Source organism: Aotus nancymaae, unplaced genomic scaffold, assembly GCF_030222135.1.
Source record: "Aotus nancymaae isolate 86718 unplaced genomic scaffold, 86718_ANA_hifiasm-v0.15.2.pri h1tg000014l, whole genome shotgun sequence".
In the NCBI taxonomy this organism is placed as follows: domain Eukaryota; kingdom Metazoa; phylum Chordata; class Mammalia; order Primates; family Aotidae; genus Aotus; species Aotus nancymaae.
Window position 1 is genome coordinate 19,603,379 of NW_026988425.1, and position 17,239 is coordinate 19,620,617.

The 17,239-nt window shown below is 36.2% G+C and overlaps 1 protein-coding gene and 1 pseudogene across 13 annotated transcripts in view; one reads left to right on the forward strand and one right to left on the reverse strand.

The window, feature by feature from the left end:
- Positions 1-17,239, reverse strand: part of CDH18 (cadherin 18) — a 1,109,085-nt gene that overhangs the window by 56,541 nt on the left and 1,035,305 nt on the right. For all 13 annotated transcript variants that reach the window (XM_064375899.1, XM_064375898.1, XM_064375888.1 and 10 more), the window contains one exon: positions 14,771-14,907. In XM_064375899.1, the coding sequence (XP_064231969.1) occupies positions 14,771-14,907 (137 nt within the window). The remainder of the gene's footprint in view (positions 1-14,770; positions 14,908-17,239) is intronic.
- Positions 7,973-14,754, forward strand: LOC135274748 (protein GVQW1-like; annotated as a pseudogene).

Here is a 17,239-nt window from a genome sequence, read left to right on the forward strand (position 1 = left end):
CATGGATAAAATGTTCAATATTGTTCATTGAGGTATCATTCTCCCAAATTGAAACTTAGATTTGATGTAATACCAATCAAAAATCCAATATTGTTGAATAATTTGATAAGCTGATTCTAAAAGTTTTATGCAATATTAGGTGTTCTAAAATAACCCATACTGTTTCAAAAAGAGAGAAGAAAAATGTGGGAGAACTCACACTATCTGATTTTGTGTCATTATAAAACTATAGTAATCATGACACTGTAGGATTAGTATACACCTTGTCAGTGGTACCAATGAGAATCTAGAAATTGATAAACAGGTAAATGCTCAAGTGTTTCTGGACAAAGTAGCCACAACAATTACTGAGAAAATGATAGCATTTAGACAAATGGCGGGGCCACTGTAAATTCATATTAAAGAAAATTAATCTTGACCCTTACCACTCATCCATCTATAAGATATGGCCTAAAAGAAACCATAGATTTAAATATAATACTTCAAAGTTTAAATATATAAAACGAATAAAGGAAATTTTTGTTACCTTTTGTTTGGCAAAGAATTATTAGAAAAAACACTCAGAAAAAAAGACAATAAATAGTAATTTTCAAGAAAATATTATTTGAAAAACAATTTAAATACAGCGTTTATTAAGAAAATAAATAGATAAGATAAAAATATATGAATATATTCAAAAAATGAACATCTAATTAACTCAGATATCCACATATATGAAAACCTCAAACTAAAACAATAAAAATCTAAACGACTTTATAAAATTTTGCAAAATCCTGAACAGAAAATCCACCAAAGAAGAATATACAGATGGCACATGAAAATATTTTCAACATCACTTCTCTGTGGTGAAATGCAAATAAAAACAATAAGATGTCATTACATACTTATTAGAATGAGGGGGAAAAATACCCTGGCGACATATGTGAAGGACGTGAAGCAACTGCTGATGATAAAGCAAAGTTATATAGCCAGTTTGGAAAGCAATTTGGCATGTTTTCATAAACTCATACATGATATTCTGTTTAACGACACTGCACCTAGCTATTTATCCAAGACAAGTTAAAATGTATGTTTTCACACACACACTCTCTCTCTCACACACACACACACAGACACAGACACACACACACACACACACACACACAGACACACACACACAAATTGAACTGGGCATGGTGACTCATGCCTGTAATCCCAGCACTTTAAGAGGCCGACGTGGGTGGATAACCTGAGGTCAGGAGTTCAAGACCAGTGTGGCCAACATAGAGAAAACCCATCTCTACTAAAAAAATACAAAAATTAGCTGGGTGTGGTGGTGGATGCCTGTAATCCCAGCAGATGCCTGTAATCCCAGCTACTTGGGAGGCTGAGGCAGGAGAATCACTTGAACCTGCGAGGCGGAGGTTGCAGTGAGCCGAGGTGCTGCGGTGTTGCAATTGCACTCCGGCCTGGGTGACAGGGTGAGACTCCATCTCAAAAAAAAAAAAGGATTGAAAATACTATGGCAGTTTTATTCAGAACAGTTAAAAACTGGAAACAAGACATCATTCCATCAACTGTCTTATAAATTTAAAAGAATGGTTCATGTATGTATACAAGAGAGTGATAATTCGTAAGTACCTATGGATACAGTGGCATGAACAAGTATCTAACACATAAGCTACCTGAAGAGAATGACTCAAAGGAGTCCACAGCATCTACTTGTCATTCTCATTACATTTGAAAAAGGCAAAACTGTAGGTAGTTTCCAGGACTTGCAGTTGAGGGAAGAGAAATCACTTCAAATTTAACTTTTGTGGATGGTTATGGTAAGTGACTAGATGCCTCTGAAAAATTCATTATACTTTACATGTAAAAATGGTAATTTTACCATGTAAACCGCTCCCCATGAAACCTGACTTGTCAGCAAAGAGTGATGTATTCTGAGGCATTACATTTGTAGCCAGTGTATCTCTTTTTTTTCTGCCATTTAAAAAAATCCTATACTTTCCTTTGAAAAAATTTTTCTAATGCATCATACTAACACATTTCTTTTCAATGAACCTTGTATATATAACAACACAACTTTATCAATGCATTACTTCTCTTGAAATACTAAATATTATAAATTATTGAAAATATTTCTTATTTATGCTTGTCACTGGGTTGTTGATACCCAGATGAAGTAATAGTTAAGAAGGGCCTTAGACATAATTTCTGATGATTAATGTTTTTATATTTTCGTTTTCGCTACCTAGACCTAAGGTAAAAACAGAAGATAATCCTTATCTTTAACCTTTGACAAGATATTTGTGTATGTGTGAGTGTGTGTGTTTGTATCTTGGTTCATTCATTATGAGTGTCATATTTTCATTTATTTGGTAGTATTTTATTTGACTTAGCAGTATGTGGTATCACTTACGATTTAAAAGGCACATTATGACAGCTAGCTGAATAGCAGATTAAAGAAGCCTAAGACTAGGACCTAAAGAGCCCAAAGGAAGCTAAGGTTAGAATCCAAAGAAAGCTATTCAAATACCCAGGTAAAGGGTGAAGTTCAAAGTTGAGTGGAAGTGAGACCAATGATAAGAAATGGTTGACCTATAAATAGTTTTTAAATGTATAGCTGACAAAAGTTTCCAATGGATTGGATGTGGAATATGAGAGGAGACAAATGACTGTGTGGTTTATATAAGCAACTGGAAGATTATAGTCATCATTCCAAAGATAGATAAGACATCTGAAGAAGACCGAGGGAGAAATCAGATTTTACAGAGATTTACTTGTACCATGTTAAGTTTTAGAACTCCAGGAAGACATATTAAAGTGGCTATTATGGAATTCGGGGGGAAAATAACATTACAGCTACAGATTAAAATTTGAGAGTTATTAAATCCTTGAGAATGAATGAAATCACCTTTGCAACAACCCAAGATACATTTGAAGTCTAAAAATTGGTGCCCCACAATTCAATAAATAGAGAAGTGAGAAGGAACTATACAGCATGCAGAAAGAAGAGTCAATGAAGGATGGAGTTAATCAAAGGGATGTTATGTCCTTAAGCCAAAGAAAGAGGCTTTTTCTTGAAAGGGTTGTTAATCGTACCAAATGTTGACGCTTTGTTGAGTAGAGGAATGAGAATTAGGCATTGGATTTTGTGATATTGAAGATGAGAATGATTGTGTTGACGTAGCGAAGTCAAGAGTCTTGTTAGAGTGGATGTAAAACAGCATGGAAGAAAAGACAGTATAAACTGTGAAGAGAGTAAATTATTTCAAATAGTTTTTCAGTAAAAGGAATGAGATAATAGAGTTGTACCTGGCGGACAATATTAGATCAAGAGATATTTTCAGGTTTTGTTTGCTTTGCATGAATTAATTTTATTTACGGATCGGAAATAAAGTATGTTTTTGAAGAAAGGGAATCATGCATTAGACAGTGAAATATGAGAATTCAGAAAAGAGAGTAAAATAGAACATTGTCTCACAGCAAACAAAAACAGGATAAGGTCACGTGAAGGAGTGTAAATAGACTTGGCATGGACAGATATTTCAGGAACCTAAAGGAAGCCATATTTATAGACACAATATCCACTGGCTAGGTTGGTAGATAAGATGGCAGAGGGATGTGGAAACCCTTTTCTGATTGCTCTTATTTTATAAGTCTTTGGAGAAGCAATGTTATCTGATAAAATACATGTAAGGAAACTGGGAGAGGTTTTGGAAATTTAAAGAGAGGAAACCTATAAAATAAATATCTAGGAATGCTGTATAAAATTGAGCAATTAGAAAGTTCTTTGGAATAAAGAAACTTGTTCTAATTGTCTTACAATATGATACACTGAGATTTTGCAATTAATAAGGCATCAAATGTATTGGCATATTAAGTAAATGTGATGGCTATTGTGATTGTCTCAGCAAATTGCTCCTTATTGTGTAAAACCTAAAAGGTTTGAAAGGAGTTAACCATGAGTAATAACAAAAATATAGACCCGATGGTCCTGCATCAATGTCCATATGCCTTATATTTTGCCACAATAATTTATCCCTTATGGGAAAATTTCAGATATTAAATACATGTTTTAAGTCAGTGAAAAGAGATTAATACAAAAAATAACCTAAAGCAGCAACATTTTTAACAGCTATGTAAAATGACAAATCTGTCTCCCCAGGTTGTGAATGAGGAAGCATGAACTCCAACTTTGGCATGACTCATTACCATGTTACAAGTTAACATGGTATTTGTTACTTGTTATTATAATATATCAACACGAAGGAAGAAGATGACATTAAAAAATATCAGAAAATAAAAAATCAGAGAGAAATGGAGACAGAGACTTGATTAAAGCAAACTCAAAGCCTAATTTACCTATGAACTTTACAAATACATGAGCTAATAATTCTCTTAAATTTGAGAACAAATTGAATTATTTTTACTTGCGTGCTTTTTATATATAAATGAAAACATTCTAACAAATTCTGTAGCCACTTCGAAGATGACACCAATTATTCTATCCTGGTATTCATATCCTTGTATAATGGCTTTCCATATTTAATAAGGTTGGCCAATTTAAATACAATATTGCAGAAGTAACAATGTGTAATTTCTGAGGTTAGGTAATAAAGAAGACGGTTACCTCCAGGTCACTCATTCTTGGATAACTGACTCTAAGTTGGCCAGCTGCCATGACAATGAAGACACTCAGCAATCCTATGAAGGAGGCCATGATTAGAAAAACTGACTTTTTTGCCAAAACCCAGCACCAACTTGCTAGCTGTGTGAGACACGTAGGAAGTGTTTCCCCCAGGCCCAGTCACGTTTTGAAATCATTACAGCCCTAATCAAAATCTTGGTGGCAACTTCTTGAATACCTCTGACCCTGAATCACCCGTGTAAGCTGTTCCTTTATTACTGACCCAAAGAAAATGCATAATACACTATTGTCTATCGATGTTTTCTGTTACTACATTATGAAGTAATCTGTTACATGGCAATAGGTAACTGATGCATTGATACATCTATGTGTTCACATTTCTGAAAAGTATTTTTTTTTATTACTTTTGACCACTGCTTAAGGCAATACTGATTTCTCTCTGTGCTATTCCCTTTGTGTGCTAAGAAAAAGTGCCCAGTTGGATATCTTTGTGTGCTAAGGGAAATTGCTAAAACAAACACATTTGTGGAAGACAAATTACACACATCAAAATAAGCACACTGATAATAACAAAATAATGTTTGGAAGCTACAGGGACTTAAAAATACTCTGAGGTAATGGGTTTTTATATTGTTAGATACAGCTGCTAACAAAAAATAATTTCAAATTAAAAAGCAACAAGGAATACACTCACAAAGTCTAAATTTCATTTCTATCATCTGACATTAACAGTTGGATTACATTCAAAATTCGTGGATTCTAATCTTTGCATATGTTTCCAAGAGAGTTGAGAAAAAATAAATGAGTCAATGAATAAAGCAGATACAAACACTGGTTTGTGGACAACTGTTAGGTATACAACCTTTATAAAGAAAAAGTGAAACAGTGAGCTGAAGCAAGGCATACAATATGCAACTTTTATTGTTTCATTTGTAAATTCTGATAAAGCAGAAGCTTTCAGACACATTGAAAGTTTCAATAAAGTATTATCTCCCAAACTTTGGCTCTTTTGGAAGTATATGTGTTCTACAAGCAATGAATGATTAGTTTCCTTTTGCTGAGGATCAGACTCTGTGGTAGAGGCCCAGCAACCCTGGTTTTCTCAGGCTTTCCATGTGTCTCTCATGCATGCTAAGGAACCATTTATGGCCCATTGCCCTATGTGAATCTAATATAAAGTTAAGGTTAAGGTTAAGAAACATTGTTTCTTTTTATTTTATTTTATTTATTTATTTATTTATTTATTTATTATTTATTTAATTTTTTATTGCATTTTAGGTTTTGGGGTACATGTGAAAAACATGCAAAGTTGTTGCATAGGTGCATACGTGGCAGTATGATTTGCTGCCTCCCTCCCCCTCACCTATATCTGGCATTTCTCCCCATGCTATCCCTCCCCAACTCCCCACCCCTCCGCTATCCCCCCCTCCCCCACAACAGACCCCCGTGTATAGTGCTCCCCTCCCTGTGTCCATGTGTTCTCCTTGTTCAACACCCACCTATGAGTGAGAACATGTGGTGTTTGATTTTGTGTTCTTGTGTCAGTTTGCTGAGAATGATGTTTTCCAGGTTCATCCATGTCCCTACGAAGGATGTGAACTCCTCGTTTTTAATGGCTGCATAATATTCCATGGTGTATATGTGCCACATTTTTCCTGTCCAGTCTATCATCGATGGGCATTTGGGCTGGTTCCAGGTCTTTGCTATTGAGAAACATTGTTTCTAACCACAGTTTGATTTAAATCAGAGCTCCATTTAGTTCTAATCCTATGACAAATGCATGCCCAGAGATACACACACATTTATTTATTTGATCAGGTCAAATAAATTTTTACATTTAGTACACAGAACAAGGCAAAATAGAATATTTGCATTAAATGAAGAATAAATTGTGTAGTGAATCATGAAGTTGTTGAGCAGGTATGATGGGTGGAGAAATCAGAAACAAAACATATTTATGTGTTTAACAAAATTTACTAACCATGTTCTATAAACCAAGACTTTCACTAATTATTTGACAATACTATGATGCACAAAGCTAAGTTAAACCTGGTTTCTAAACTTGAGATGGTTACAAATCTATAGAGGTGAAAAAATACTACAGTGAAATGTGGTAAGTGCTACACTTAATGCACAATTACAATGTTTAACTGTGGAAGAAAAGAACTGTGCATTTTTGTCTAAGATGTTGCAAAAAAACTTACAGATGTGACATTTGAAACAGTTCTTACAAGTAAATAACTTTGTAAAGCAGAGCAAAATGAAAACAGGTAGCTGAAAGATGAAAGGATTATGAAATTGTTGAAAAAATCTGGCCTGCTTGGGGTCTATGACTAAAAGCTAATAACACATTTTTCAGAGGGTTAAGCTAAAAACAGAGAGGGCTGAGTTTTTGTTTGTTTGTTTTGTTTTGTTTTGCTTTTTGGGGGGGGCCTGAGTTTTGTGAAGAAAATCCATACATGAGTAGTTTATTTCTTAGACAATCAGGAAACGTGTGTGTATCTCTGTGCATGTGTTTGTCATAGGATTAGAACTAAATGGAGCTGTGATTTAAATAAAATTGTAGTTAGAAACAATGTTTCTTAACGTTAACCTTAACTTTACATTAGATTCACACAGGGCAATGGTCCGTAAATGGTTCCTTAGCATGAATGAAACACATGGAAGGCTGAGAAAACCGGGGTTGCTGGGCCTCAACCACAGAGTGTCCGATTCACTAGATCTGGGCTGAGGTCTGAGGACCTTAATTAAGTTCCCACTGAACACACTTTGAGAGCATACACACACTACACACACATGCTATACACACTACACACACAGACACACACACACACACACACACTCACACACATACCCTCCCTATTGCTCTGTTTCTTTGGAGAATCCTAATACATGAATTCAGGCACATTTGGAATCAGAAGAGAATAAATGCAGGCAACTTTTACTCATCTTTCACCTTATGTCTGAATCCGTGCCTTATTCCCTCTATGAAACCTTCGCTGATCCTCTTAGAGTGATTAAACTACCAGTTTTGTAGTCCCTAAAAGATCTCTCATCCCTAAAAATCCTGTTACTGCAGTAATTTTCCATGATGCAATTATCTGCTTACCTTGTCTTATGAATTACATTCAAATGCCTCAAAGGCAAAACAACCTTCTCAATATCCATAGTGTCTACAATACCACACTGCCTAGTAAGTGTCATTTATTAATTATTCTGCATGAGTTAATTAAAAGATACTTTAGAATAGAGATGATAAATTCCACAATACCAAAATACTGAAATGGTAGCTAAAATATAGAAAATTTTAAGAGGTAAAAGAATGATGAATATAGTCAAATGTCACAAACAAATGAAGGAAAGATAAAAGGTAAAAAGTACTGACTGGTTTTGGTTATTAAGCAGTCAGTAATGCCATATTTATTGCAAGTCCTAACAAAGAGTTAGGATGAAAATATGCATATATGTATTATACCTGGGATGCATAAAGGGAAAATTGAGTGACAGCATGTAAGTTTGAAGAAAAGTTTATTATCCAGTAAGAATCTCATAGCCATTGGAGAAGAGCCCATCCCAGCTGCCACATGATCCCAGCCTTGTGAGACCTTCGGTAGAGAACCCAGTCGAGCCAACCTTGGCTTCTGACCTACAGAAACCATATTATTATCTGTTACAGAACAACAAAAAATAATTCAAATTACCAAATAGCTGTACTATACATTGTATAGTGGGAAGACTGTATTACCCACAGCAGAAATATTCTATAGGTCTTTACTTAGAAAGTACGTTTCCCCCAAAATTGTGATATATTATGAGAATAAAACACCTTCTAGGTCCCTGACCATAGACAACATCTTGAACTGATCATACTCACAATGCCATCTTTACAACTGCAAAAGCCAATTTATATCATAATATGAATTTCAAAAATAAATAAAATAAATCTTAGGGAGCTAAAATAACCTGACCAATGATTGAGCTCAACGAACATCAGCTTCCCTAGAGAGCCATATTAGAAAAAGCACAGATTTAGGAGCCGGAATATTTATGTTGATATCTTGTAGGCCTGAAACATGGCCTACTCACAATGAAGAAGGAGCACTGGTTTCCCCTTACCCTCATTCATTCCTAAATTCTGCTGCAATGCCTCACCCTCCCAGAGGAGGCACCTTTCTCTGGCTGGTATAAACTCCCAGGTAGGTTAAAACACTACTTACAACATTCACTACTAAATATTATTTCACAAAATAACTGGCTCTTCAGAAACTGTACATTAAGATGACTTTTGTTTTTTTTGAGACAGAGTCTCACTCTGTTGCCAGGCGCCAGGCTGGAGTGCAGTGGCACAATCTCGGTTCACTGCAACCTCCGCCTCCTGGGTTCAAGCAATTCTCCTGCCTCAGCCTCCCAAGTAGCTGGGACTACAGGTGCATGCCACCACGTCCAGCTAATTTTTTGTATTTTTAGTAGAGACGGGGTTTCACCATGTTGGCCAGGATGGTCTCAATCTCTTGACCTCGTCATCCACCTGCCTTGGCCTCCCAAAGTGTTGGGATTACAGGTTTGAGCCACCACACCTGGCCAAGAAGATTTTTAAAAATACAATTTGAAATATTATCAGCTACCCTTCCAAAACAGAATATATCAGAAACAATTAGGGTAACACGGCTGATGTTGAGGTTCAGTTTGACAAACAATTGTACACGGAAGTGTTCCTGATGACATTAACAGGCAATTAAGCCAAACAATCAGTGCATGCATTTCATTTCTAAATACAGTCTCCGAACATGGCTATAAAATCTTTACTAGTGCTCATTCTTTCTATATACCAGTTTATGATTAGAATTAAATTATGTTTTAGTAATCCTCATTGAGGTGTTCTCCAAGGTTGTTTTATTACCACCTAAAAATTCAGAAAGTTATGATTTACTGCACTGCTTTACTTTGTAGATATAGATGAACTCAATCCCCATATGAAGTATTAGCCCATAATAAAAATATACCTATATTTAACCAAGTAAGTATATAATTAGGATGTTACTCAGTAAAAACAGGCATTTATTTTGGTGATGATTGCAAATAACATAATTTTCATGAATGCATAAACTCACATATATTCATAAATTACTTTCTACTTAATGTAAATATTATTTGGAGTGAGGTAATGAATAAAAACTAATGTAAAGCATGGCTTCTGATTGAAATGCTTCTGGAGGTGATTCTCTTTTCTGAAGAATTAGCTTAATGACCTATTAGTCTGTTCTCTCACTGCTAATAAAGACCTAACTGAGGCTGGGGAGGCCTCACAGTCATGGCAGAAGGCAAAGGAGAAGCAAAGTCACATCTCACATGGTAGCAGGCAAGAGAAAGCCTGTGTGGAACTCTCCTTTATGAAATTATCAGATCTTATGAGACTTATTCACTATCACCAGAACAGCATGGAAAAAGATGCACACCATGATTCAGTTACCTCCCACCAGCCCCCTCCCACAACATGTGGGAATCATGAGAGCTTAATTCAAGATGAGATTTGGGTGGGGACACAGCCAAATCATATCATTCCACCCTTGGCCCCTCCCAAAACTCATGTTATATATTTCAAAACCAATCATGCCTTCCCAACAGTCTGCCAAAGTCTTAACTCATTTCAGCATTAACTCAAAAGTCTACAGTCCAAAGTCTCACCTGAGACAAGGCAAGTCTCTTCTGCCTATAAGCCTGGAAAATCAAAAGCAAATTAGTTATTTTCTAAACACAGTGGGGATACAGGGATTAAGTAAACATAGCCATTTCAAATGGGAGAAATTGGCCAAAATGAAGGGGCTACAGGCCCCATGCAAGTCTGAAATCCAGCGGGGCAGTCAAACCTTAAAATTCCAAATGATCTCCTTTGACTCCACGCCTCACATCTGGGTTATGCTTATGCAAGAGGTGGGCTCCCATAGCCTTGGGCAGGTCAACCCCTGTGGTTTTGCAGGGTACAAGACCCCTCCTGGCTGCTTTCATGCCTGGCATTGAGTGTTTGTGGCTTTTTCAGGTACGCAGTGCAACCTATCAGTGGATCTAGCATTCTGGGGTCTGGAGGACATTGACCCTCTTCTCACAGCTCCACTAGGAAGTGCCTCAGTGGAAATTCTGTGTGGGGGCTTGTACCCCACATTTCCCTTCTGTACTGCTCTAGCACAGGTTCTCCATGAGGACCCCCACCCCCAAAGCAAACTTCTGCCTGGATGTCCACGGGTTTCCACACATTCTCTGAAATTAGGAGGAGATTCCCAAACCTCAATTCTTGACTTCTGTGTACCCGCAGACTCAACCCCATGTTTAAGCTGCCAAGGCTTAGGGCTTGCACCCTCTGAAGCCACTGCCCAAGTATACACTGGCCCCTTTTAGCCATACCTGGTGAGAATGGGATGCAGGGCACCAAGTACCTAGACTGCAGACAGCAGTGCTGCCCTGGGCCCAGCCCATGCAAAAATATTTCCCTCCTAGGTCTCTGGGTCTGTGATGGGAGGGTCAGCTGTGAAGGTCTCTGACATGCCCTGGAGACATTTCCCCCATTGTCTAGCTGTTCAACATTTGGCTCCTTGTTACTTATGTTTTCTTCAGCAGGCTTGAATTTCTCCCCAGTAAATGAGTTTTTCTTTTCTATCTCATCATCAGCCTGTAAATTTTTGAAACTTTTATGCTCTGCTTCCTCTTGAACTCTTTGTGGCATAGAGATTTCTTTCACCAGATACTCCAAATCAACTCTCAAGTTCAAAGTTCCACAGACCTCCAGGCAGGGGCAGAAACTGCTAGTCTCTGCTAAAGCACAACAAGAGTCAACTTTGCTCCAGTTCCCAACAAGTTCCTTATCTCCATCTGAGATTACATCCGCCGGGACTTTATTGTTTATATCGTTTTGGTCCAAGCCATTCAACACCTGTCTGGGAAGTTCCAAACTTTCCCACATCTTCCTGTCTTCTGGGTCTTCCAAGTCTCTAGGAAGTTACAAACTTTCTCATATTTTCTTATCTTCTTCTGAGCCATCAAAACTATTTCATCCTCTGCCTATTACCGGATTCCAAAGTCACTTCCACATTTCCAAGTATCATTACAGCACTACCCCACTTTACAGGTATCAATTTACTGTATTAGTCTGTTCTCACACTTCTTATAAAGACATACCTGAGACTGGGTAATTTATAAAGAAGGTGGTTTAATGGACTCATAGTTTCACATGTCTGGGAAGGCCTCACAGTCATGAAAGAAGGCAAAAGAGAAGGAAAATCACATATTACATAGCGGCAGGCAAGAAAGAGTGTGTGTGCAGGAGAAATCTCCTTTATAAATCCATCAGATCACCTCAGACTTATTCACTGTCATGAAAGCAGCATGGGAAAGACCCACTCCCATGATTCAATTACATCCTATTGGGACCCTCCAGTGATACGTGGGAATTATATGAACGAAAATTCACGATGAAATATGGGTGAGGACACAATCAAACCATATCAGCATTATAATTTTTTTCTTGGCTATATAATTCCATTCATTCCTTTATTTCTTAACTGATTTTTAATGAGCCATTATTATTTAACCACCATTTGTTGTTCTGCTACTAAGGATTCACAATTGCTAACCTAGTCTGGCTATTTCGAAGATAAAAATAAACAGAAATGATTACAAATAAATTCACTCATGGATTCTTTATAACACCCATTTAAAAGTAATTAGTGAAAGGTTATTTTTACAGATATGTTATGTTGAAAAACTAATCCAAATGGAAGCCACTTGAGCTAATTTTGCAGACACCAAAACCCAAGTAAAAAGACTGGAGTAGCCTGATGATTGCGACATAACTAAGGGCAATAGAAGCATGCATAAACTACAGTGCAATACCACCTCACACCCACTAGGATGGCTATAAAAAGACCGATAGTAATAAATGTTGGTGGAAATATGAAGAAATTGGAAACCATATTGCTGTCAGGAATGTAAAACCGTGCATCCACTTTGGAAAACAATCTGGCAGTTCATCAAGTGGTTACACATAGAGTTACCATATGAGTTACTGGCAATTTCACTTCAAGGCATATATGCAAGAGAAATAAAAACATTTCCATAACTACTTTTACAGAAACGTCTATAAATAGTATTATATTAGGAAAATAATGGAAACCAGATGAAAGTTTGTCAAATAAAGAATGGATAAATATGTGGTATATCCACACATTAGAACAGCTTTTTTTTTTGAGACGGAGTTTCGCTCTTGTTACCCAGGCTGGAGTGCAATGGCGCGATCTCGGCTCACCACAACCTCCGCCTCCTGGGTTCAGGCAATTCTCCTGCCTCAGCCTCCCGAGTAGCTGGGATTACAGGCACGCGCCACCATGCCCAGCTAATTTTTTGTATTTTTAGTAGAGACGGGGTTTCACCATGTTGACCAGGATGGGCTCCATCTCTTGACCTCATGATCTACCCGCCTCGGCCTCCCAAAGTGCTGGCATTACAGGCGTGAGCCACCGCGCCCGGCCAGAACAGCTTTTGATAATAAAAAATGAAATACCGGTGACACATACTATAATATGGATAAACATTTAACACATGATGCTAAGTGACATAAACCTTTCACAAAGGACTACATATTATATGATACCTTTATATAATATATCAATAGCAGGCAAATTTATAGAGACATAAAGTAGATTAATGGCTTCCTGAATTAAGGTGAGAGAATGTGTTGCATTATGAGTAAGCAATGCAGAATTTCTTTTTGGAGTAATACAAGTGTTCTGAAATTGGTTGTGGTAATGGATATATAACTCTGTGAATAGAAACCATTGAGTTATACATTTTAAAGGGGTGCATTTTATGCTATGTGAACTATATATCAATGAATCTGTTAAAATTTTTAATGTTTTAGACCCTCTGGAAAAAAAACAGAACATGATTTTATTTTACATGGCACTATTTTCAAACGTGAAGTATTTTTGTTTGTTTTTTGAGACAGAGTCTTGCTCTGTTGCCCAGGCTGGAGTGCAGTGGCATGATCTCGGCTCACTGCAACTTCCGACTCCTGGGTTCAAACTATTCTCCTGCCTCAGCCTCCTGAGTAACTGGGATTACAGGCACCCACCGCCACCCACCTGGCTAATTTTTGTATTTTCAGTAGAGATAGGTTTTCACCATGTTGGCCAGGCTAGTCTAGAATGCCTGACCTCGTGATCCGCCCACCTCGGACTCCAAAAATGCTGGGATTACACTTGCGGTGCAAGACACTGCACACTGCCAAAATGTGAAGTATTCTTAATCACTAATATATTTATAGTTTTCTCATGAATACATCAAAACATTTCCTAAATGTATGTATAACCTCTGCATACAGTTTTAAAGTGAGGATAATTGGTACGTTTGGTCTACTTATGAATGTGTTAAAAAAAACTTTATTGTCATGACGACAGATTCATTTTCTTAGAGTTATATTCTAATTTCATTTAACACAGTCATATCTACCTTTATGACCCCCGAAGTATTACTGATATGTATGTTTGTTTGATGTTTCCTGAGCTTAGGTGTTTATCACAATGCAATATTCTGGGTGGAGGTAGAACAAGAGTCACCCTCAGCTTTAGATCATGTATTTCACTTGATAACAGCCCAGACCTGGCTGTTGCAATTCCAAGAATTATTCTTTTACTGTAAGTTCTATAAGTGTTTTTGAAACTTGACCAGAGGTTTTATATTGATAAAATAATCAGTATGCAATTTGATATTTTTATTTTTTCTTTTTTCCTAAACTACCACACAAATGAGGTACTCTTCTTCCAATGAATTGATAGCTTAAGTAAAGCAAAAACAAATGAAAAAGCACGTCTCACAATTAGAAGGAGAACCAAATGCCCTTAACTCAAGGATGAAGCATAAGTGTTCTGTGATACCAGTTTTCCATCACCATGCCAGAATTACAGTAAAGAGGAAGAAATAAGACTTATTCACTCTATCTGATAATGATAAATTATATCTAATACCTCTATTTATTCTCCTAGATCCTGATATCAAAATTAAAGATTGTGAGAGCCCTGCTCTTAAGGAAATTTCAGTATGTCTTCTTGTATAAGGGACATCTTTTACTGTGAAATATGAAATAGTTACCATTTTCTGAAGCAGTGACTGTGATGTTGTACCATGGAGTTTCTTCTCTGTCAAGAACCTTTGTAGTCTTAATGGTTCCAGTATTGGCATCAATGTTGAAAAATCTGTCATCTTCAGCATTGTAGTTGATGAAGTATCTAGAGAAAAAAAGTGTTTTTTTTTTACTTGATGCTATATTGAAGAAAATACAACTGAACTAAGGGAAGAATTATATGCAAATACATTAAAATATCCAAATACATTTTTAAATTCTGTATTTGATTTACATGACTTTACATTTTTGTAGAATTTATATCAATTATTCTTATCTGTCAGCCTTTAATTCTAAGTTCAATCATGAAACCCAAAAATAATTTTATAAGATCTTATCAAATTTTGTGAAAAGTAGATAATAGAAACACAGTGATTAATGAAGGAAAGAACAAAAGAACTCACCTCTTGGAAGCCTATAATACATTTAATGAAAAAAAATTAAACTCGTAATGAAAATTCTCATTGCTATTATCCAAAAAAAAATTGAATCCTTGGAGAAGTCAGAGATGAATTTGTCTTGAAATTTCATTGTAGCTAAGGCTTAAAGATAAATATAAAATAAAAACAAACACTTATATTTATTAACATTGTACCTCTATCACAGTTCAACTAAGCCCTTGTTTAGTCCAAGAGTGAGATAAAAAAATAAAGATAGTATAGGGGACACATTTTTTTCCCCTGTTCAATTCATCTAATTTTGCAGGATTCTCTCATATTGGGTTAGATTTCAGCTTATTTTGCTATCAAATGAGCCGAAAGTGATGATGTCTGTCTTCTTTCTGGGCGTAGGTTTCATGAGACTTTGTATGTTTCCTTGTATGCTATGCCACTGCCATAAGAATAGCATGCTTGGACTAATTAACTTGTCCTAGCATGAGGAAGGGAAACACATGGGGAAAGTTGTCCCAAATAAGGTTCTCAACCTAGTGTAGATCAACCTAGTAAATGTGCAGATGCATGATTGGGTGTCTCAGAGATTAAACCGAGCTGGCATCAAAAACTAGCCTAATTCAGCTAGCCCTCAGCTAATCCACAGACACATACAGTATAGTTAGACATAGCTTTTTTTTTTTAAAGACCTCTGAGTTTTGGAGTCATGTGTTATTTAGCAATAGCTGATTAACATGTCTGTGAATAAATACTATTAAACAATTATCATATGTTTTAGAAAAGCTTCAGACTACTTATACAACTTTTTAAGGAGAGAAATATTCTATTCTCTCCTAAAGCCTCTAATGCTTTTTTCGCTTTTCAAATCTAAGCTTAAGTAATATTTTATCTAGACCTGAAAGATGAAATGGACTGACTAATTATGTGGAAAGTGCTAGGGAAGAACATATGATACAGAGAAAACCAAGGTAAAAAGACCCAGATTAAAGAAAAAGTTCAAATTGGTTAGAAAACAAATCTATGTCAATGTGACTATGCAGACTGAACAACATGAATGTCCAAGCGTCAGGACAAGATAAAGAGTTTTTTACTCTTTTGTGAAAGCAATGGGAAGAATTTCAAATTCAAGGAAAAATAAGAACTGATTTAATTAGATTTATTTATGTTTTGAAAAATGACAGTGGCTACCTTTATCATAGATTGTAGAAAGTTGAAAAGCATTTATTAAAAAAATTCTTTGTCAACTTGGACAAAGATGGAAAGATAGAAGATAATGGAAAGAAGTGTGTAACATACTGTTATATATGAAATACAATTCATAGACTTTTCCTTGAAGTGGTATTAGTAAAGTAATTAAATCACAATTGACTCCATTTGTATGTGTGTGTTTAACCTACCAGTTGATTGATAGACCCTTTTACTGAGGTGGTTAAAAAAAGTTAGGGAAAGATAGTTTGGGAAAAATTAATGATTATGCCTTAGATGCCCATTAGATACACATGTGGAATAAAAAGCCAAAGTCAAATATGGGTACGGAGTTCAATTGTCCTTTCTAAACAGGAAATATAACTTGTAGACAATATACAAGCATAAATGTAAGGTAATGGGAATGGTGTAATCTTATCTGGAACAGAATTGTAAGAGAAAAGAAATAAAGGATTGAGCACTAAAGTATACAACCTATTGACTCTAGAGTAGGCCTGTTGACTCTATACAACCTATTGACTCTAGATTATCTGTTCAGAGATGGTGACAGTGAAAGAGAGAGGGAAAACTGGCAGAGTGAGTGGCAGGCACCCAAGAAATGGCTTACAGGGAAGGAAGGAGCTAGCAACTCTAGTGAATTCTGTTAAGAGATTGATTGAGGTTAGTGAGGGTTAATTGGATTTGGTAAGGTAGGCAGTATTATTAATAGTTAACTTGTCAAGAATATCATCAGAAAAATGCCAAAGGATTGGAGATTTATTACAGTGGCTTCAAGAGTATAGTGAATGTGAAGATACAAAGACCAAGAGTCAAGACAATTGATTGATATCTTTTCCTGAA